The following is a 20465-nucleotide window of genomic DNA, read 5'->3' on the forward strand; positions in this document are numbered from 1 at the left end:
GTGAGGTGGCCATCGCGCCTGCGTCCTCCCTTCCCTGCAACTGCCCAGGGCCGGCCATGATAACCAACCGTCAACTGTACGCGCATCTGGTTTATTGAAGTCAGACGGGCCATGAATCGCCAAGCCCCTCATTGATGTGGAGATGAGCTTGTCCCTACCCCCCAGCCGATATGGCTTCGCTCGAGTACCGAACCGGCAATTATGGGGCTGGCATTACCCCCAAAGAGACCCTTCTCCTTAAATGGAAGGTGATCTTCTGGCATGACAATCTAGGTAGTTGGTAGTGTGAAAATGCACCCCGCTGAATTGGCCGGCGACAGCGGTAACTGGTGAGGCGGGCCGGTCAATACCCGGGTTTCACCGGCTCCGATCAGCGACGGGTCTTGATAAATACCAAGACCACGGATCCCCGCAGAGAACTACGTAGTCGCTAGCTGCATGCGTACTACTCGATGCCAATTTAAAACGAATGCCTGGCCAGGAGGCTGGGCTGTGTTGTACCAGAGGGTGGGGAGGCTCTCTGGTCTGCCAGTAGATGAAAGACTGGCAGGTCTCAAATTGGGGAGGTTCTGGCATACACAGCAGATGGAATTATGTGCGGATTGTCACCACGGGTTGTCACCGCGAAGACCATTGTATGGGTAATGAACCTACGGCTTCCCATTTGGCACAATACGCCTTCTCATTCATACTCTGGAAAATGGGGAAAGGCAGCCAGCTATGGCAGGGCATACATATCACATGAGTGGACATTGAAAATCGACACGATCTTATTAACATTTTGGATTTAGTCTTCTTTTTCTCATCTCTCAGCTAGAAACGAACCAAGGAAAGAACAAAAATATATATCTGCTGCGCCTTTTTTTATCTCAGAATACACAGTCCATACCCCGGTTGACAATCCAGCAATCCGCACAGGAGAAGTCCGCCGCACCTGCCATCGCTCCTCTTGCAGCAGACACCGAACCCGCTACTCTCACATGTATAACCGGTTCCCGGGCCACACGACCCATCGACGCTGGGGATCAGGGCAGTCGGGCGTGGTGGAAGACTGGAGGAGGACGTGGTAGAAGTGGAAGTAGAGGTGATTATGGTGGTGGTGGTACTAGAATCAGATCTACTGGTGGTAGAGGTAGTGCTTTGTTTAGTGGAAGTTGTTGTTGTTGTTGTTGTCGACGTAGTCGAGGTACTGGTGCTGGTGCTGGTCGAAGGGGTAGTAGCTGGAGGGGGTTCAGGGGAAGATGTAGTGGTAAGGGTAGGAGTAGGGGTGGGACTAGGGGGTTCGCTTGCCTGGCATCCGGATCCGAAATTGGGCTGACATCCGTCGCCGCAGTAATCGGTCGTGCTGCCGCACCAGCCATTGACCGAGCAGCAGTTACCGAACTCGGAGCCCACGCACGTCGTGTCGCCGCCGCAGTTGCCGTCGATGCTGACCTTGAGGGTCGAGGTCGGCGCGGGCGGACTTGTTGGCGTCGTCGTGGGCGTCGTCGTAAGCGGGCTGTCGGGAATGCCCGCGCCGGGGCCCGTGGGCAGCTTGGTCGGCGATGTCGTGGGCGGGATCGGGGAGTCGGCCGGGAGCGTGTTGTCGGGGGAGCTGCAGGTGCCGAACTGCGACTGGCAGCCGCCGCCGCAGTAGTCGATCGAGGCTCCGCAATAGCCATTCTGCGAACAACCTGGAAAAGAGAGCGAAGCAAGAGCGCTTTTGGTTAGGAGGACCCCACAAAGTGTGGCTAGAAAAGGATAATGAAGGTGATGGTTATGGGGAGAAGGAGAAGGAGTAGGACGAGCGACGTACAGTTTCCGTACTGGGACCCTGACAGGTCACGCCAGGGCCGCACCCGCCATCGGGGCTGACTCCGAGCGTGGGCGTAGCGGTAGGTTTGGTCGTCGTCGTCGTCTTCCGGGTGGTGGTGGCCGTCGGCTTCAGGCAGGCCCAGGTGCCGGTCGGCTCGCGCGTGGTGAAGTCGTAGGCGGGGACGGCGCCGGTGCCGGCGCGGTACCAGTTCTCGGGCGGGTCGCCGAGGCACTGGCCGACGGTGACGGAGCGGTAGCCGCTGCGGAAGAGCGAGTCCAGGATGTAGTCGGTCAGGTTGTACACGGTCTGGTAGTGGATGTCGTGCTCGATCTGCAGGTAGCTGTCCTGGCACGGGTTCGAGCCCTCGACCGCGTCGTCCCAGATGTCCTTGCTCGTCTGGATCTCCGACGGGTCGTCGTGCAAGTAGCCCTCGGTGTCCAGGTCGAAGTAGATGGCGTGGTACCCGAGCGTGAGCAGCATGTTCTGGCAAGCCCGCTCGCAGATCGAGTAGGGAGGTCTGTATGGCCGGGCAAGGTTGGTCAGCATATATTTCTTCCCCTCTAGCAGAGACTAAGACCAAAATGGGTAGGTAATCTCGAGTTCTGACCGCATGTAGGTAGGAAAGTAGCCAAGGATATCGTTGAAAGCGATTTCGTTCCATATCATCTGGTTCTGCGCCTGAGTGGTACTCATTTGACTGAAGTTCTGGTGCGACCACGTGTGGCTAGCAATTTGGTGACCTTCAGCCGCCATTCGCTATAGAAGAGTCAGACGCTATTATTGCGAAGGGGGAGAAGTCAGGTCGAATGTTGTTGGCTCGCAATTACCTCGATGTCGGCTCTCCAGGGATACTGCGGGTCGTTAATGGCCCCCTTTCCTAGATTATACCCAGTGATGAAAAAGGTAGCTTTGGCATCGGCTGCCTTTTCATGGTGTCAGTTAGCGATTGTTCATCCAGTATTCAAACAACTATTAGATTATTCGCATACAGCCAATTTGTCCAACAGCGCATCTGTGAAGTTGTATGGACCGTCGTCAAAGGTGAGCGCAATGTCGCCCTTGGTCACGCAGTCGTATATACCGACTCCTCCGTATTGGACCCTCCCCATCCTCGGTCTCGCAATGCCCGAGGTATCGGCTCCGCTGGGCTTCTTGTTGCCATCACAGCCGGGGCCGTAGTTTAGCTGGCAATCTGGGGCTATGCAATAATCTAGCCCCAAGCCACACCATCTTATCGTGACGATATTAGTAGCATTCTCTATATGGGAAGGGGGGGAGTAGGCAAGTAAGATAAGACGGCCTGGGAACGATGGAAGAACCCACCCTTCGGCCGAGCAACAATAACCAGCGGCACAAGATCCACGGCCTGCACCGCACTTGCCGCTCTTGTTCTGGCGCCCCTGGAGCTTCGCTTCTTGCGGTTTGGCCTCCTCTTCGGCGCCGCCAGTGCTGCCGCCGCGGCGGCTGTGTTGTGCTTCCACTGCTGCTGCTGCTGCTTGTACCGCTCGAGCGAACTGACTGGTATCCTGAGCCAAAGACTTGCGCGATTTCAGTTCTGACAGGAATTGTCGGCCGCCGAGTATCTGGGCACAGCACGCTCTGCGTAGGCGGGATCTGCCTGATGAGCAGCCAAGAAGCCGGCCCAGGCGGCCAGGAGAAAGACAGGATTGGACCAGAGCATGACGGACGACTGATTAAAGACAAGCTCAGCGCGTGGGATTTGACGAGGCAGGTGGTCAAAAGCTCTCAAAGGTGTCTTATGAGTCGCATCTGCCGCAGAACTTCGACTTAGACGCACTCGGTGCTGGAGGCAATGATAGGAAAAGGGGTTCTGAAACTGTTGCCAAGACTTGGCCCATATTCGAGAGTGACCATGGGAACAGCTAGATATATATATATATATCGACTCATTCTGTGCAGAAATAGAAAAGATTTCAGGTGGCCAAGACGCAAAAAGCAAAACATGTTGGGCATATATCCGGATGTTACCCTCTTGCAGCACGCGTTATAGCGCAGAGGCATGCGCATGCACCCTGCAGTGGCCTATGCCTGAATAGTTGCCGATTAACCCGGTCCACAGACCTCGACTATATGCAGGTGTGCAGAGAACATCAGCACACGGCGCAAAATTCCTTGCACTTGGCTTCGACCTTGTCTCCAACGACTCATCAAGAGCAGGTGTGGCCACGGTAGGGCAGATTCATCATCAGCTGGCCACCTTGGCGAGCGAGGCTGTTGCCCATACAAGCTTTGAAAGCTCATCCGGGGTCGATTCTATCACGATCATCGTCTTGCCGCGCGTCTCATATACAATCCTACACAGGACGGGTGTTGGCCTTTTAGTTCCTACCGGCAAATTGGGGGTGAATATCCAAGAGAGGCATGCTTGTCGGAGTATCCTTTACCCAGGTCGTCTACAGGCAGCTGGATCGAGGTTAGACCCAAAGTGTATGCGACGATACCCGGACTCATGTAGTATTCATTCACATAGGTCGTATCTGCAAACGATGTATCAACTTACATGCAGGTTGGTGGAATGATGTATCGTGAACCACCAGAAGGCGGGTTCTGTTCGTGGAATCAGCCCGAAGAAAATGCGTCCTGGCTGGCGATATTACCTGGGATCTCCAAGGATTGGGGGAATGTCGATATTAGGCGGAATACGAGTTCAATATTTTCCCCTGGTGGTGCATATGCCCCTTCCAGCATGGACTTCGCTTACTTCCGTTGCAACGCAGCATCTCATTGGGAAAGTATCTCGCATGCACGCCTCTCGCCATATTAATTGGCTGAATGGATTGTTACTTCATTGTCGCGTCCAAGCCAACTCGGGTGACGAGTTCACCCGTTGATACAACTTGAGCTGATCAGCATGGGACATACACATCGATGACGGAGCTCGGGACAAAAAGCACCGTGTTCCGTTAATAGAGACGGGTATTGGTATATTCTTCTCAACGCCCACCATGAAGTTACGGTTGACGTATGCTCTTCCTGGCAGATCGAGGGAACGTGTCCATAGCGTGCCATCGTGACGGCACGACAGCATCTCGAGCCACCAGATCACGAAGCGAGCATCGCAATCCCTATGCATGATCCTCGCGTAGGCTCTTGTTCCGTTGCTTCGACCGGCGTACTATGCATACTCATGGCGCTGCAACTGCTTCAATACCCTGCTCATTAAGTTCGTCGTCAGTTCAAGGATCGGCTTGAACGGTATCTAAATCGAACGTTGTGTTTGAATCCAAGCAGCCAGGACTGCCCAGTCGCGCAATATGCTTTACCAAACTCCCAGGGCTATGCGATCTTGATCGTATTAGGATTTACCTCTCTCCTCTCGGTAGCCAGTGATGGGTATTGCAGTGGTTCTGTATTGCGTCTTCCGGCATGTCTTAGCCTGTGCTGGGTGAGTGGCCTGATGTGGCTTTTGAACCTTGCTTCCGCCCCAGGAGAAACTGCTTGTATGGTGCTTCTCCAGTAATAATCCCCGCCATTCTGTTTTCGGAAGACTGGACATCGGGGTCTTGGAATGTAACGTCTTCAAGAATCATCCTCGATAGCGTGACTGCCCACGAGGTGGCCTTCTTTGTCATCATTAGAACATCGCTCGCGTTCGAGTTTCATATCCATAATGAGGCTCAATTCGGGGCAGTAGTCGAAGATGGCCTTTCTCTGAGTATGATTCTGCCATACCGCAGGTGCGAGTGATTTGCCGCCATCTCTGACGTGGAAGCCCATAGAGTTGGGGATATAGGTATCTTCAACGGCTAACTGACCATCGGTTCCGGATGCGACTGGGCACCAGGGAGGACTAAGACTTTAGCCCCAAACCACTCATCTTCTGGTTGCGTGCCGTTTTGTCGTTCCTGAATTTTGAGCACTCGTTGAATGGCAGACACCTTTCTCAGCGAGAGGCCGCCGTTGCCAGCGAATTTGTCGTCTTTTTTTCTATTTCAAGATCAGTCAGCGGAGTCAATGTGTGAGTTATGGTGTACAAATTATTACCTTGGCGCCCCAGCCCAATCCCAGTGCAGCCAGTCATTCAGGCTTTGGTCCGAGTTGGCGCAGAGGATGCTGTCGGATTCATACTTCAAGATCCACTCCACCCCAGGCAGAAACTCGTCGTAGAAACGCTTGTCTGTCAGGAGCCGGTGGACCTTCTCCTTGCTGTCGATCTCCCAAGGTTCAGGGAGCACCATGAGATCCAATTTCCCGATGGCCTGCTGGTGCTTGGTGGCAAAGCTGCGCCCAACGCTTATAGCAGATTTGTTCGAGCCGATAAATAAGAAACGCCAGTCTGGAGGGATCACGGTGATCATGTGCAAGATCTGGGGCACGAGATGGGGGAGTGGGCGCGGCTCGATCAGGAGAGCCAGCTTGGACGTATTGTAGTTGCGGCGCAAGTCGTCTTCATTTTGGTTCGGGTGCCAGTCGATCTTGACTGAGGGAATCTTTTGCCGCGCTTCATCTAGCCTCGACTTGAAATGGGCCTCTATCTTGGGCTTGTAATGAGGATGAGCCCGGTGATGTACCAACTTGGAGTGGAGAGGTCAGCGGACAAGGCGCAAAGGATAGGAGGTAAACAACTTACGTTATCGCCAATGAAACCACTATAATAATTTTGTTCCTGTTCAGGTAAAAGAGGGAAGCCAGCGAACTGCGTGACGAGGCTGCCATGGCGGCAACTGGTAGGCGCCGACAAATGCGCTGTCAAGGCTCGCAAGGTGCGCCGTTTGGTCAAGAAGAAGGATTACAATGATGGTCGAAAAACCCGAGAAGAAGGTGGGTTAGGGAGAATGAGTGAGTAATACGGTTTGCGTGTGGTAAGTTGCAAACTGTCTCACGGCAACGTTGTACACGATTTGAACCAAGCGTCGTGGATGTGTATCTGGGCTGACAGCATTATCGTCACAATGAAGGCGACCGTCTGATTACTGATGCCAAAGGACGAGGCCGGGGACAAGGACAATTGAATCCAATCTGACGTAAAAAAAAATGAATACGGAACGACAAAGCTTAGTCGATGGTCATATGGTGCGAAGGCTTCCAGCTCTCGCTCTTCTCAGCCGGGTCGGCGGTTGCATCTCCTTGCTATTGTTGATGCTAGTGAAGTAGTCAAGGCTTCGGTTTATACGACCAGAAACTATGTAGGAAATAGCCCAAGTCCGGATCTGGCTTCCAAAAGGAGCTGCTCCCATGTACATTTTAGGTGAGACCTTTGCGGCTTTGCCTTTGCCGCAGAAGGTGTAAGATTACATGTGCTTCCGGCAGCGAAGGAACATGAAGCATTCCATCGCGATTAATTGGCATGTACTACCTTATCTTCTCACTAAACTAGGAGCAAAAACCACATGGACTTGCTTTTAGTTGCCTCCGCCCCAATAGTGGCAGTACCCCTACATTAGCGTTCAGCTTTGCTTTCAGCTGCTACCCACTGTTCGTTGCACAGACGGGGTTTGATATGGGGTTGGAAGCCGGCGAGATCGGGAAAGGAGGGATCAAGCCTGATCGAAAGGCTGCTTACTTGACCTACTATTACATACTTCCGGTCAGCTTATCCTCAGAGTCCTAGATTAATGAGCCAGAACAAAGTTGATCACCAACTCGGCTGGTCGGCTGCGGATGAGAGAGATGGGCATGTCAGCCTGCGCCGCTCAAGGTGGGCCACATCATCAAGCCATGGGATGAGCAAGATCTTGCGTGGTGGCAGTAGGATGCTATGGCAGGAGTTGGAGGGTAAATGGTTAGGAATCCATACGAGCAACAAGAGGCCATCATTGATCACGTCGCTCCTGAATAAGAAGTTGGTGTGTTCCAGAGCGACCTCGACTTTTTTATCATCTAGAACCAAATAGTCGACTTGACTAGAGATCCGGACAGGATACTATGAATATGATTTCTAATTTATATGTCACTTACTCAGCCAGCCTCAACGCAACCGGTAAGTCGTAGCGCCCCGCTAATGAAGTCGATCGGCCGGGGAGGGAGCGGGACAGATTGACAGATGCAGGGGTCTGGCTTGGAGTTGAGAAGATATCGACTGCGGCCACGAAAACGATTTGACGAATCGCCGCCGGCCTCGCGAGTTTGTTGTGCGAGGCTTTGGGGGGCACATCCAGTACGCCTCGAGTTGCTGCAGTATCCTAGGTAGGATGTAGGTGCATCCTGTTTCAAAACTTGCTAGCGTCTGTTAGCTGGGCAATCCTTCCGTGTGAGAATAAGGTAGAGAGGAAGGTGGAGTGTTAGTATTCAAAGCAGGCACATGCACGTATGCCGGGGCATCTTTGTCAAATCGGGGGGAATACAATACGGTTGCCTATTCTTGGCATACTACAGAGTAGATCTTCCCTAGTTGAGCTGTATTATTCAATGGCATTTACGTGCTCTGCTTACGGAGTACTGCTTACGGATACACAGCGTACGAGACTCACGCACAAAGAATCAATCCCAGCCATCTTTTCATTCCATATTCCCTTTTTTTTTGCCCACCTAACAAAGACATGAAGCCTGATCTACTTCTTGCACCACTATGGCCATTTCTGGGTGGGTACAGCATCCTGGACTTGCAATAGTTGATGGCGATAACCGAGTTCGCGTCACCTTGTCACACCCGCACTAGCACATCGGCCTGGGCCTGACTAGAAAGGAGCGCAGCTACACCCACATCTGTCTAGAACCTGAGCAGGTATCCCGCATCCATCAACCTAGAAGGCTTAGGTAATTTAGATAGGATAGCACCACTGCCAAGCGCGGGCTGAGACATCCCACCCTCCAAGGAAGCGAGACCTATGATGCGAACCACCCCGGCACCCTTCTGAACCTTTTCTTCCTCCCGCTGTCTCCCCCACTGTCTCGCCCGCCCTCAACCAGGTCCTCGGGATTCTTGGTCTTGATCTTGATCTGTATGCCTATCTCGGTAGACATTTCCTGACCCCAGTCTTTCATTATTATATCATGTCTTCTCGTCATGAAGAGATGACCATGGGCGAGTTATGGGATAAGTCCAAGACGGCGGTCTACTCGGTATGGTCATGCACAACACGGCGGATGCGCATCGCCGGCACATTATTCACCTTCTTGTAAGTAGCCGTCTTGGCCTGTTTGCTGTCATCTTGACTCGAAAAAAAAAGGCGACTGACATTTTGGCAACAGCATATTCGCTTTCTACTTCTCCATACCCACGATCAGGACGGTTGAAGTGCCTAAAATATCCCTGAAGTATGCTGAGCCGCCGCGCTTGCCGTACAACGAGAGCAAAGTCGCACTGCTCATCGAGAACCGAGAAAACCCCATCTTGGCACCACTGATGCTGCACTTCATGTCCGTCGTCCCGCCGGACTGGCGGTTCCGTTTCATGGGCTCCAAGGAGTCGGTGCAGTACATCAACAAGTCCATGGCCATCCGCGAGCAGGTCAACAACGGCAAGCTGGACCTGACCTACATCCCGTCCAACATGAGCACGGCGGGCCAGGAGATGATCAGCCGCTTCCTGACCAACCGGTGGCTGTACGAGACGGTCCTGCAGCCGGCCGAGTGGCTGCTCGTCTTCCAGACGGACAGCATCCTGTGCGCCAACAGCCGCCAGAACATCAACGACTACCTCTACTACGACTGGGTCGGCGCGCCCTGGAACCCCAACGGCAAGTTCGGCGGCAACGGCGGCCTGTCGCTGCGCCGCGTCAGCGCCATCGTCGAGATCCTGCGCGACCAGGTCCGCGTCGACGGGTCGCAGCCCGAGGACGTCTGGCTCGCCGAGCGGCTCGGCCACCGCCCGGGCGCCAAGATGGCCAACGGCACCGTCTCGCTGACCTTCAGCGGCGAGATGCACACGGGCACCAACGAGAAGATCAACAAGGCGGCCGCGGCCAGGCCCAACGGCACCCTCGAGGCCATCGAGCACGGCGACTACGTCAGCGGGCTCGACGACTGGCGCGAGGGCCACTACGAGCCCATGGGCTACCACACCGGCGGCACCGGCGTCATGCTGCACAGCGGCATCTGGGGCACGCCCGCGCTGCGGAAGCACATATGGGACTACTGTCCCGAGGTCAAGATGACCCTGTTCATGGATGCGGCGAAGTACGTTCCCGGAAACTGCAAAGCCAACTGGAAACGAGACGAGCTGGGCGCCATGATAGAGCCATCAGGCTCTGTGGGCTACAATGATGTCGGGTACGGAACCGAAATCATCGACGGCGTTGAGTACCCGATGCTGCCACCCATGATCCCCTGGTGAGAGCTCGCGGGCACGGTCGTGGAGTCGAACATCTAAATCTCGACAATAGCAGTCCTGGAGCGTTGCATTTGAGGGGAGTTCTCAAGGGGGAGGAGAAGGGTTTTGGGTTTCAAAAACATATGTAGCATTATGGACTTTTCTAAGAATTAGCATAAGAGCAGGCGTTCAAGGTGGCAGGCCGGTCAAGGGTTTGCAGGTTCGCAAGCCCAGTTCGAGAATTGATATGCTACAATTACATGGCATCTCGGCGAAATCAAGGCTCATGATATTCTTCAACATGGCGAACCTGCACCTCTCGCTCGTGATTGACAATGATTAAGATCAAGAACAACGCCGCCGGTAGAGAACGGGGGTGATTTACCTACGTGGTAGAGGAAGGTTAAATTTAGGTAGGTATGTTCTTATCAAGATCCCAGCAAAGCGGTTTCCCCGCATTCACTTCGACAAGGGTCACTAATAATAACCGACCATCTTTGCCGGGGAATGTGTCTATGCTTGCATCGGTCCGTCTCCAGACGATTACCTAGATACATAAAGTTAATACGCACTCTCTCGTATATCCCATCTCTTGCGTACCGCAATCGCATTTGATCAAAGTACAAGCCGTGTTCTCGCTTTTTATTCTATCTTTATTGTATAAGATCTCTTGCAATGGCTGCTGCGCATCAACCTCCCGCCCCCGCTTACACAGCGACGTGTATCCGTTCATATACCCGTCTAAGTTCCGGGGGTCCCTGCAAGGGAAAGTCGCCCTGATTACCGGTACGTACGCTGACTTGACTTCCCAAATCTGACGAACCTATTTCTACCGACTGCTGGCTTCGTGTCTACTCGCTTTGTTTCTGTGCCCTTCGTGTAAAAAAAAAAATTTGAGAGAAAGAAGACAGGGAATAAACCACAAACGGGCTACTTGGTGGGTTGGGGCTAGTTCTCTGACCTCCTCAGCCTCCTTCTCTCCCTATGTGTGCGTGTGCTTGGAAGTTCAGTGAGATTTGGCTGATGATTATGCCTGGTGCATCGTTCCCATCACAACAGGCTCAGCTGGCGCCATAGGTCAAGCCATAGCAGAATGCTTCGCCGTCGCCGGCGCGCAGCTGGTCCTGGTCTATAACCGGACGCAGCCGGCGGCCAAGGAGCACTTTACGGGCCTGGGCGCGGCCGACGTGCTGGCGGTTCAGTGTAATGTCGCGGAGCTGCCGAGCTGCCAGGAGCTTGTGCGCCAGGTATGCTGCTTTGTCTCTCCAAAGAGGAACCAAAGAAGAAGAGAGTGCTCAGGAAGACGAGAGTAGGGATTTACTGATGGGATGTATTCCTTATGTTTCTTCAGGCTCTTGAGGTATTCGGTACGGTCGATATACTGGTTAACAATGCGGGCGCCAATGGACTGGAACCTGTAGGTCATTTCAGAAGATGCCCCCCTTTTCCCCCCTGACCACACAGTCCACTCGTCAAACGAGCCAACATATACCTCTTTTCTCCTCTCCTCTCCTCTCCCCCGTCTCCCCCCTTTCCCTATATGTTAAATAGTTCCCATATCTACCCACTAACCAACACCACGAATGTCCGTATCTAATGAAATACAGATGCACGTGCAGTCCCCCGACTCCTTCATCCACGACCTGGCCGTCAACCTGCACGGCCCCTACTACCTGATGCGGCTGCTGATGCCGGGCATGCGGGCGCAGCGGTCCGGCTGCGTGCTCAACATCACGTCGCGCGCCGGCGTGCTCCCTAACGTCCCCTTCAGCACCAGCTACCACGCCAGCAAGGCCGCCCTCATCAACCTCACGGGCTGCGTGCAGGCCGAGGCCGACGTCGACGGGCTCGAGGACGTCCATCTGTACGCGCTGCATCCGGGCGGCGTGCGGTCGGAGATGACTTTGAAGAGTGGGTTTGCCCTTCCTCCACTTCCCCGTTTACCTTTCATCCCTTTTATATCCATGTTTTTGGCCGAGACATGTCTGCTTACATCGCGGCCGTTGAACTTCCCCCAGAATACAAGAACGCCGCAACCACCCTCCCCGACCACCCCGCCGCCGCCGCCCAACTGACCCAGCGCGTCGACGCCTACAACGACTCGCCCTACCTGAACGGCATGACGTGCGTGGCGCTGGCGACGGGGCTCGCCCGGCGCGTGCTGCGGGGGCGCTACTTCGACGTCGGCCAGGACCTCGAGGATACACTAAAGCCCGCGGCGGCCGACGCCATCACCCGGGGGGCGGACCGGGGGCTGTATACGCTGCACACGCGGTACCTGGGCACCGTTCCCGACGGGTCGGGCGCGGTGCTGGACGAACCGTTTGCGTTTCCGGGGTTTTAGGTAGAGGGGAGAGAGGGGAGCCTATATGTGTGAAATGGACAGGTGGAAAACTGCGGGAGATATCCAGAAGACCCCGAGTTTCTATCAATAATTGTCACACGGTATATCCGTACTAGCGAGGTCCCAACCATCCGGATTAGCCAACCAGGGCTCATTGATTACTACTTAAGGACCAGCCCTTGCCGAGGATTGTCCAGCTACAAAAGGTTCCAATGGAGGCAGTGTGTGATCTAGTACGAACATATCGCCCATAACAACAGAGAACGATACACATGTAGAGTTTCAGACGGATGAACATGCTTTTCGGAGACGCCCGCTCTCGTCGCGCCTTTTTATTAGATATCTGCCCTAGGTAGGGTAGCTGTGAAACCACCAGGGAGAACCTCTTGCCAACGGGATCCTTTCACCCAAACGCCCCTGGTGCCCCTCTCGCAACCCAGCCAGCTCTTGAGTATGTAGGCACGCATAGTCTCGTCTTTCGAGAGCATTGCTGTTCTTTTGGTAGATTCTAAGACCATCTCCAGCCCACCAATAGATGCTGACGTTTAAAATGGCGATATATAATAATACCATATCTGACGCTATGACGGTGGTCCGAACAGTCAAGACATACAGAAGTATTGCGGCAATGGCAGAATAGGGCATGTGCGAATCAGGCAAGATACAGCAAAACTGAACACCCTCCAAATTGATAACGACGTCGTGTTTAGCTACTAGCTGATGAGAAAATAGTGGCTGCGAGAAGGGGGGAAATATGTGATTGCTCGCCGATCTCCAGATCTATGGGGGAATATGCTGCTGTGGAACGATAAACATGTATGGGGTGCTTAGTTAAAGCGAAATGATGTAAAATGACACAGAAGGGGGGCAGATAATTGCCAGCGAGCTACTGGTCGCGGACTCAGTTTTGCTTGCTCACGGACGCCACCCAAGTCCCGGACTCTCCATCGCTATGCATTCGTATGGTATCATGGGCTTGAAACATCGCTGAAGTTTCGTATCATCGAGTATTATAGGACGACGAGCGACAATGCGCAAGCTTACCCAAAATGGAATACAGGCTATATCCCAAAAACAGAAAAATATAAGAAAAATATAATAGTTGGTGAAAGGCAAGCAAGATATCTCGTCCCGATGATAGAAGGACGAGCCGTATTTTCTGCGCGTCATTACTTCGTTGCGTCGAGGTTGTTGTAGCTGCTGGGTATCGTAGTGGATAGATGTAACCGGGGAAAAAACTTCAAATAGGAAACGTCTAAATCTCTTGAATCCAAATCTGCCATTGTCGAATTAGTATGTTGTAGAGTACTGCGAGCGTTCTGGTTGAAACTTACCTCCATCTTGCCAACGTCTTGTTTTTGTTTTCGTGCCAACGACTTGGCGCTCATCATGGCGATGTCCAAATCATCCTGGTCGCCCATAGTGATCATGTCGGCAGGATTTGACGAGTCTTCGTCCCGGACCCTGATCTTGAAACGGCGGCGGAGACCAAACTTCTCCCGAATACGGTCCTGCAGATCCGCAAACTCCACAGCAGCACCGACCATGATGTATCGAACATCTTCGGAATGTACCTTGATGCGGATCTTGCGGATGTCCGGTCTCCTCGAGCCACCGCGGGAGGATCCCGACATGGAATTTGTGGGCCTCCGTTGAGGGATCATCTCAAAGTCACCCTCGTCGAATGAATCGTAGTCGCTGGCCTCAGGCTCATCATCGTACCGATTGTTATTGCGGCGACGTGTGGAAGTACTGCTTCTCGGATCGCCTCCGCCATCGTACATGTCGTATACATCGTCTGGGTATCCATCGTCATCCCGTGGCGCACCTCTTCTGGTATCTCTCTGTGAATAACCTCGGTTCGGCGGCGACCTCGTGGACATGGATGCTGCACGAGAAGGAGCACGTGACGGTGCTCGGCGGTCGTCTTGAGGAGAAGCCCTGGTGTAGCTGTTGTTCCTAGATTGATCTGTGTTGACCCTTAGGGGCATCGGCTTAGGCCCGTTCCTGACTGAAGCACCACGACTCATTGGGGCTGGCTTGTCGTTCTCGGGAGGCGGAGTAGGCGGGAATTTGGCTCCGCCGCCGCCGCCGCCACCACCGCCACCAGGAGGAACTGGCATACGGCTCTGCAGGCCAGGCTTCACAAGGTTTGTGGCAGCGAAGGAAATATTGTCGGACGGGCGGTCATCCTTGACGCTAGCTTTGCCGGCATTCTTAATCTCAGACCCAGCGAAGCCAGTGAAAGCGTTGGCGCGATCCGACGCGGCAACCAAACGGGCCTTGCCCAGATAATCCTTAGTCTTCAAATTCCGCACCTTTGCATCGTTAGGCCTGTAGACAACTCCCACGGGGATTGAAAAGACGGTATAACCCTATGCAATAATTAGCACCAGTCATCAAGAGGTTTTGTAGTTCCAGGGTTGCCAACCTCTGCTTCTTCGCGAATGGCCTCGTCAATGACATTGTGATCCTCAACAACCTTCTCCTTCACTGCATACTGCAAGTCTTGCAAACCAGCGTCCTTTTGTTGTAGGTAGATGTAGCATAGACCTCTGTTGAACAGGACCTCGCAAGAATATAGCTTGAAGAGAAGACCCAATTGAGCATAGTCAATCATTGTGTTGCCTCGGAGGTATAATAATGTGTCGTTGAAGTTCGCCAGTGCCTCCTCGAAGTCACCTAGTAGAAAGTTTGAGACACCTTGCTGGAAGTAAGCCACGGCGAGGTATTGATCCAGGCGGATGGCTCGTTGATAGCACTCAACCTAGTCGGATTGATCAGTAAAACTGTAGGTTTGCGTGGAAAGATAGTAAATTCTATTCACTTACAGCTTTCTCATGCTCGCCCAGGGTGGCATGGATAACACCCATATTGAAGAGGATCTTGGAGGTGTCGGCGATGGTGTCGAATTCTTTCAGAGCTTCGTCGAATTCGTTGTTGTCGTAACGGCCGAGGGCCGCAACCCACGTCTCGATTTCCTGGGCAGAGAGTGAGTGTCAGCAAGCTACCACAGGCTACGGATTGATTCATGGCAAAGAAAGTGGGCGGATTGGACATACCTGTTTTAACGACATGGTGAAGTTGTCTGTGAGAAATGTAATTCAAAAAGGTTGAGATGCGTTTCTTGAGGCCGTGAAGGCGAGAAGCCGCTCTGCGACTTTGTCTGCCCTTTGCTGAAACCCGCCTGTCTCTGATTTCCTGAACCAAATTCTAATGCAGCCAGTGGGGTCGATGGCAGTGGCGGTTAGGGGAGGGGTTCCAATTGTCGCTGGGAGATGCCCTTTTTTTGAATGAATGGCCCAGCGCCCTCGCTCTAAGATGGCTAGCCTGTGTGCTCAGGTGTAGCTCCCCGCTCAGCAGACTTGGCTAAGTTATTGGGTCTTGGTCGGGTGACTCGGATTGAGCAATCCAAGAAGAATTGTTCACGCGGGTTTTCTTTGGTAATTATTAGTAGGCGAAGTCGAATGAGGCTCCGACTAAATGCTGCTTCTTCCTTCTGTGCCTGCGTCTCGGATTTGCTGCCGTCAAGATTGGTCCCGGATTCTTGGGTTGTTGGTGCGGATAAGCGCGCTGAACCTGTGTTGGTTGGTTGGCTCTGTTGGCGGGAGTGACTCCTTCGTCGCTACGCTGCGCAGGTACACATGCACAATGGCCCACGAGCGCACCAGCTGATATTGATATGATGTGTGTGTCGTGGTGTAGCTTATTTGCCAGGCTCTGGGCGGCTAGGAGTGCTGAGAGATTCCCGTGGTGATAGGAATGATTATACACAGTTGATCGGTCCTTTTTTGGTCCCAAGTGTACCGGAAATGACTGACGGAGTTAGGGCAAGTCGACCGGATAGCGACTTTACGGAGAATTGCTACTGCTATTTCCTCGAGGTTTAGTCAGACGGAAGTGTAGGCGAGTAGGAGATGCAAAGTTAAGTAGGATGGGTGCGAGAAGGAGTGGATGGATTCAATGCATCAGCGAAGCCAGCGCGTACGGGGGAACTTGGAGGGTGGCTGAGTTGGGCAGGATATGGGACTCGATGGGAGAGAGGTGTGCTCGAATGGTTGATGGCAGGTGAATGCCAAGAAGCTCCGGATGGGAAAAGAATGGTGAATTCTAGGATGCCGCTTGCGAGGGTTGCTGGGTATATCATGCAGCAGTATGCACTCAACGCCTTTTGCCTGGGATCAACGGTCCGTTGTAAGTGAAGTGGGGACCGAGTTTGGAGTCGGTGGTCTACCCTGCGGACAAAACCACCAGGATGCCTGTGCGTATGCCGCACAAGAGGAGAACAGGGGGTAAGGGGGGTTTGGTTTCTACCCCCGATGGGCTCCAGTGTCGTGATTCTCAGGCAACCAGTAGAACCGTGTGTGTGTCTACAAAACATACATGACATGCAAGCTTACGTACCTGGGGAACATTGATCAAATCTGCAGTGATGGAAATAAGGTATGGCAGGGCACGCCGGGTCGGGCATGGGATAATGCACACTTGGGGGCGTCGGTTGTGGGTTGCTGGTGTGTGGATGTAGTCTTGTTTGCTGGCGCTTATGGTGACGACGGTTTAAGAGTTGACGGAAGCCGGAATCCTCCCTTCTTTCTTTTCTCTCTCGTTGACGAGTGACGAGCATGAACCGAGGCCAAAACATGTCAACTACGACAAGCCAAAAGGCTGCGTTTTAGGGAGTACTATATAACTATTTCCACCCCTTCGAATTCGGATCACTCGATGACCGATGACCGGTGGTAACCTGAGCATAACTATATCGGACGTTGTTGAGCGATCGGACAGGCCCCAGGTCTCGGGGTAACTAGCTTCTGTAATCTCATCTCTACAGCAAGTGATGATGCCAAGTCTCTGTTGTCACAAGTATGTGCGTTTAATACCGACAGTTGAATGGCTAATTGCCCAGTACTGCCCGTAGCAGAAAGTGACCAGTGGACGGCCATCTGTGGTCGAGAGCTGTCTTTACTCCAAACCATCACAGCCACCGAAGGGGAAAAGAGCCGTCTTCACTAGTCATTGCCAATGCGATAAACTTTCGAGGTTGGTGTGTTTGCTGTGCCCGATCGGTCCATTTCAGACGATATGATGTAATGTGTAATACTATGCTTATGTCCTGTAATTCCCATGAGGCTGTAAGGGTTGGACGAAGAAGTGTTCTCTGCTGGAATATACCGAATCCTTCCGGATGGAGACCAACGAGACGAGCGCTTCGAGTCGCCTTACCTGGTGCTGCTTGCTGGCTGGCAGGGCTCAATGACAACTGACCTCGACGGCCTGCCATTTGCACGACCTCTCCACAAAATAGCCAATGCGGGAGCGAACAGTGGCATCCCTGTTAGCCTGCTAGATTCGGAACAGCTGTGGACCAGGCCCTGTCCGTTGTAAAGCAGCAAGTGTTCCAGGTGACCCAACTAGCCCTTGATTGGTTCTACGGGCTAGAAAACGGTGCCGTACCTCCCTTGACACCAGCCGTTCCAAGGGCGCGTATCGATGCTGTCGCCCCCATGTCACGCCTGGTACAGTAGCTGTCAAGAGGGTATTTTGGTAAGAAACCTGTATCCTGAGCCATGTTGGCAGACGTGTTGGTTGGGGGTATTCACCTGAAGGCCATTTACACTTCCCCTACTCTGGCTCTGAATTCCTGGATTATCATGCTGTGTGGCCGGGGGAAACTCAACTCAGCCTAACAATCCTTCCCTTGCAGCAGCACTGCCAAGCTATAATAACCCTGCATTCAATTGGCCCTTTTTGTGACCTGTTCGGCTAGCTGACTTGGGAGTCTGTCATCGAATGGATACGCGCTCAAAAACCTAATAGACTGTGTCGCTGTATTCCATCACCACATACGAGACGAGTGATCGAGTCGTTCACGTGCATTTTGGTTGCCTACCTAAGTTACCTACAGAGGCAAAGAGGCTATGGATAGCATGTAGACATGGCACATGCTCGTACTTGCAGTAACCTAGGTCCATGGCTTCTAGCAGGTAGGTCAGGATGTAGCTACTGTAAACGGCAATGGGTTCTGATACATAGGACGCCGCTACATCGATGGGCCAGGTCGCATCGAGACCCGTTCAGTAGGAGAGATTTCAGCTTCCAGCTCCACCAAAGCACGTAACCCAAAGCCCAGGACACCTCCAAGTTGGATGCCGAGTCCCGTCCAGCCTGCCGAAACATTGCTTGGAATGTGCAGCCGAGCGTCAAGCTGTTTACTGTGCAGCAACTCTAATTCCGTTCCATCAGGACGTTCCATACCTACCTAAGCGAGTAATACATACGGACAAACAGTAGCAGGTGGACATCTACGTGACTCGCTGATGTGAAATATAAATGGACTCAGTCAGATATGTACAGCAAACTGATCTATATCCCTATCCCTGATCTACTTTATTGCTTAGTGTGAACCCTCGTTCAAAGGCCAAGCACCAAGCTGCCAGGAGCCCTTGTATAACTTGGCAATGCGTCCATTGCCCATGTGCCAACTGCCGTACGTAGGCAGAAGCTCCTAGGACGCGATCCGAATGTATTCCCTTTCCGGTATGAATGACCTGTCAATGTCTGTGAAACTGAGTATAAATTTAAGGATATGCAAGGGAGCTGCCTGTATTAGAGGCAATGCTATCGCATAGTACGAACGCGTGCCCAGAACGCAAGTGTGCTAATTCATCGTGATCGTACATTGGTTCTGGGACCGTTTGGAAAGCTGGAGACGCCTCTTCAGGACAACGTTTCGGTTAGAGCTGCAATGTCTTCATTGACCAGAACTCATGGACCAGAATGAGCCTCCACGTATGTATTCCATCCTACAGTGCTCCGTATGCAACCTCATATGGCGGTTGGGTTTCTAGAAGGATAAAGTGGAGACTGTATGGCCTTTGATCCTCCCGAGATCTATCACTTTAAGTTATTTCCGAATCATGTTTGACTCTTCTGATTCGTCCGTAACAGGACCCAAAGCCTAAAGGGGTGGCTCTGGCGACGACCAGGAGAGCGCTCGTAGCCTGCCTGTACTGCATTGATGCAACCATGTTGGAAAAGCACAGCACTTATTTGAACCGCCTTACAGAGCCGCTGAAGAATCCTACAATGATGTTGTACCAATAATACTCACTAAAACGGGCTGAGTCCATGTAAACCCCCCTTTCCAGGAATGGCTGCAAATGGGGGGCGGGGGCGTTCTCTTCATCGTAGGAACGACGATCAATCCTCCCGCTTGCCGCAGTGACGCCTGTGTTTTGGACGATTGAAACTATGTACATCTACAAGATATCGCCAGCCAGCAACCCCCCGAGCGAATAAACCGGTCACTCTGAATTGACGTCACGTATTAAACTGACAGCAACACAACAGTAATAACACAACCATATGGCCATATAAGGCTCAAATAAAATCAGAAAAATCATAATTCAATAGAGTATTGAATTGAAATTTTTCTGATATAAACTACAGCCTTACCATGCGTCGATGAGGTGCAGAAAATACTGGTAAATGTGATAACGGAGGACTTGGTGGTATTGTGTGCACAGACCGGTTTTTCCCCTCACCCTCTTGCCAGTAGGCAGGCAGGCGGCAGGCCAGGGGTAATGAGCTGGCTACCATGCTAACGTTACACGTCTCTGTCGGTAGTGAGATTCTGCAAGACCACCGCCGCAGGATCTGCCGCGATGGCGCGACCCCGCACCAGCGTCGTCAAGAAGGATTCTACAGGATTTCAGGCGACCCTTCGCATACCACTCAATCGTCAAGATATCAGATCTGACAGGAAGTCTTCAGACGTGAACAAATGTCAATCATGCCTTTCACAAACCAACGAAGTACGTGTACAGTGTGCCAAAGAGGAGGAGAGAACAATACAAACTCTCGGCATCGCCCTCGTCTCATGTTTGAATCTGTCACTTGTCTTCCGAGCCGCATCCGGTTACCACTAAGTGGGGTTTCTCTGGGGCCCTTCCTTTTCCCCTTGCACGGTTTCCGTACCTGATTTTCTGTACTCTTGCCCAGTTGGGATACTGAACGACCGTTGCCTGGTTGCTCAGCAAGGAGACATGGAGCGCATGCTGCTCACGGTCCTGTTCTTGGCATTGTGAGAAAGAACGGGAAAGATAGGCTCGGGG

General features: G+C 52.7%; 5 protein-coding genes across 5 annotated transcripts; 2 read left to right on the forward strand and 3 right to left on the reverse strand.

The window, feature by feature from the left end:
- Window positions 1-864: 864 nt before the first annotated feature.
- On the reverse strand, window positions 865-3476 carry PG994_003724 (chitin deacetylase; the record flags this gene model as incomplete). The annotated part of the gene is made up of 6 exons (XM_066855133.1): window positions 865-1673; window positions 1807-2312; window positions 2403-2551; window positions 2623-2718; window positions 2785-3333; window positions 3387-3476. 6 exons carry the CDS (start codon window positions 3474-3476, stop codon window positions 865-867), a joined length of 2199 nt encoding a protein of 732 aa, XP_066719411.1.
- A 1859-nt stretch (window positions 3477-5335) lies between these two features.
- Window positions 5336-6472, reverse strand: PG994_003725 (uncharacterized protein; the record flags this gene model as incomplete). The annotated part of the gene is made up of 5 exons (XM_066855134.1): window positions 5336-5479; window positions 5572-5743; window positions 5801-6330; window positions 6387-6405; window positions 6462-6472. The coding sequence occupies 5 exons, from the start codon at window positions 6470-6472 to the stop codon at window positions 5336-5338; spliced, it is 876 nt and encodes a 291-aa protein (XP_066719412.1).
- A 2277-nt stretch (window positions 6473-8749) lies between these two features.
- On the forward strand, window positions 8750-10031 carry PG994_003726 (uncharacterized protein; the record flags this gene model as incomplete). Its single annotated transcript, XM_066855135.1, has 2 exons — window positions 8750-8874; window positions 8948-10031. The coding sequence occupies 2 exons, from the start codon at window positions 8750-8752 to the stop codon at window positions 10029-10031; spliced, it is 1209 nt and encodes a 402-aa protein (XP_066719413.1).
- A 960-nt stretch (window positions 10032-10991) lies between these two features.
- On the forward strand, window positions 10992-12351 carry PG994_003727 (NADP-binding protein; the record flags this gene model as incomplete). The annotated part of the gene is made up of 5 exons (XM_066855136.1): window positions 10992-10995; window positions 11067-11254; window positions 11359-11424; window positions 11615-11918; window positions 12026-12351. 5 exons carry the CDS (start codon window positions 10992-10994, stop codon window positions 12349-12351), a joined length of 888 nt encoding a protein of 295 aa, XP_066719414.1.
- Window positions 12352-13606: 1255 nt separating this feature from the next.
- Window positions 13607-15428, reverse strand: PG994_003728 (NADPH oxidase regulator NoxR; the record flags this gene model as incomplete). The annotated part of the gene is made up of 5 exons (XM_066855137.1): window positions 13607-13627; window positions 13686-14726; window positions 14783-15118; window positions 15183-15332; window positions 15414-15428. 5 exons carry the CDS (start codon window positions 15426-15428, stop codon window positions 13607-13609), a joined length of 1563 nt encoding a protein of 520 aa, XP_066719415.1.
- Window positions 15429-20465: the final 5037 nt, after the last annotated feature.

This window comes from Apiospora phragmitis (genome assembly GCF_038363925.1).
Source record: "Apiospora phragmitis strain CBS 135458 chromosome Unknown utg000004l:1.0-3135199.0:1.0-3139288.0, whole genome shotgun sequence".
NCBI lineage: Eukaryota > Fungi > Ascomycota > Sordariomycetes > Amphisphaeriales > Apiosporaceae > Apiospora > Apiospora phragmitis.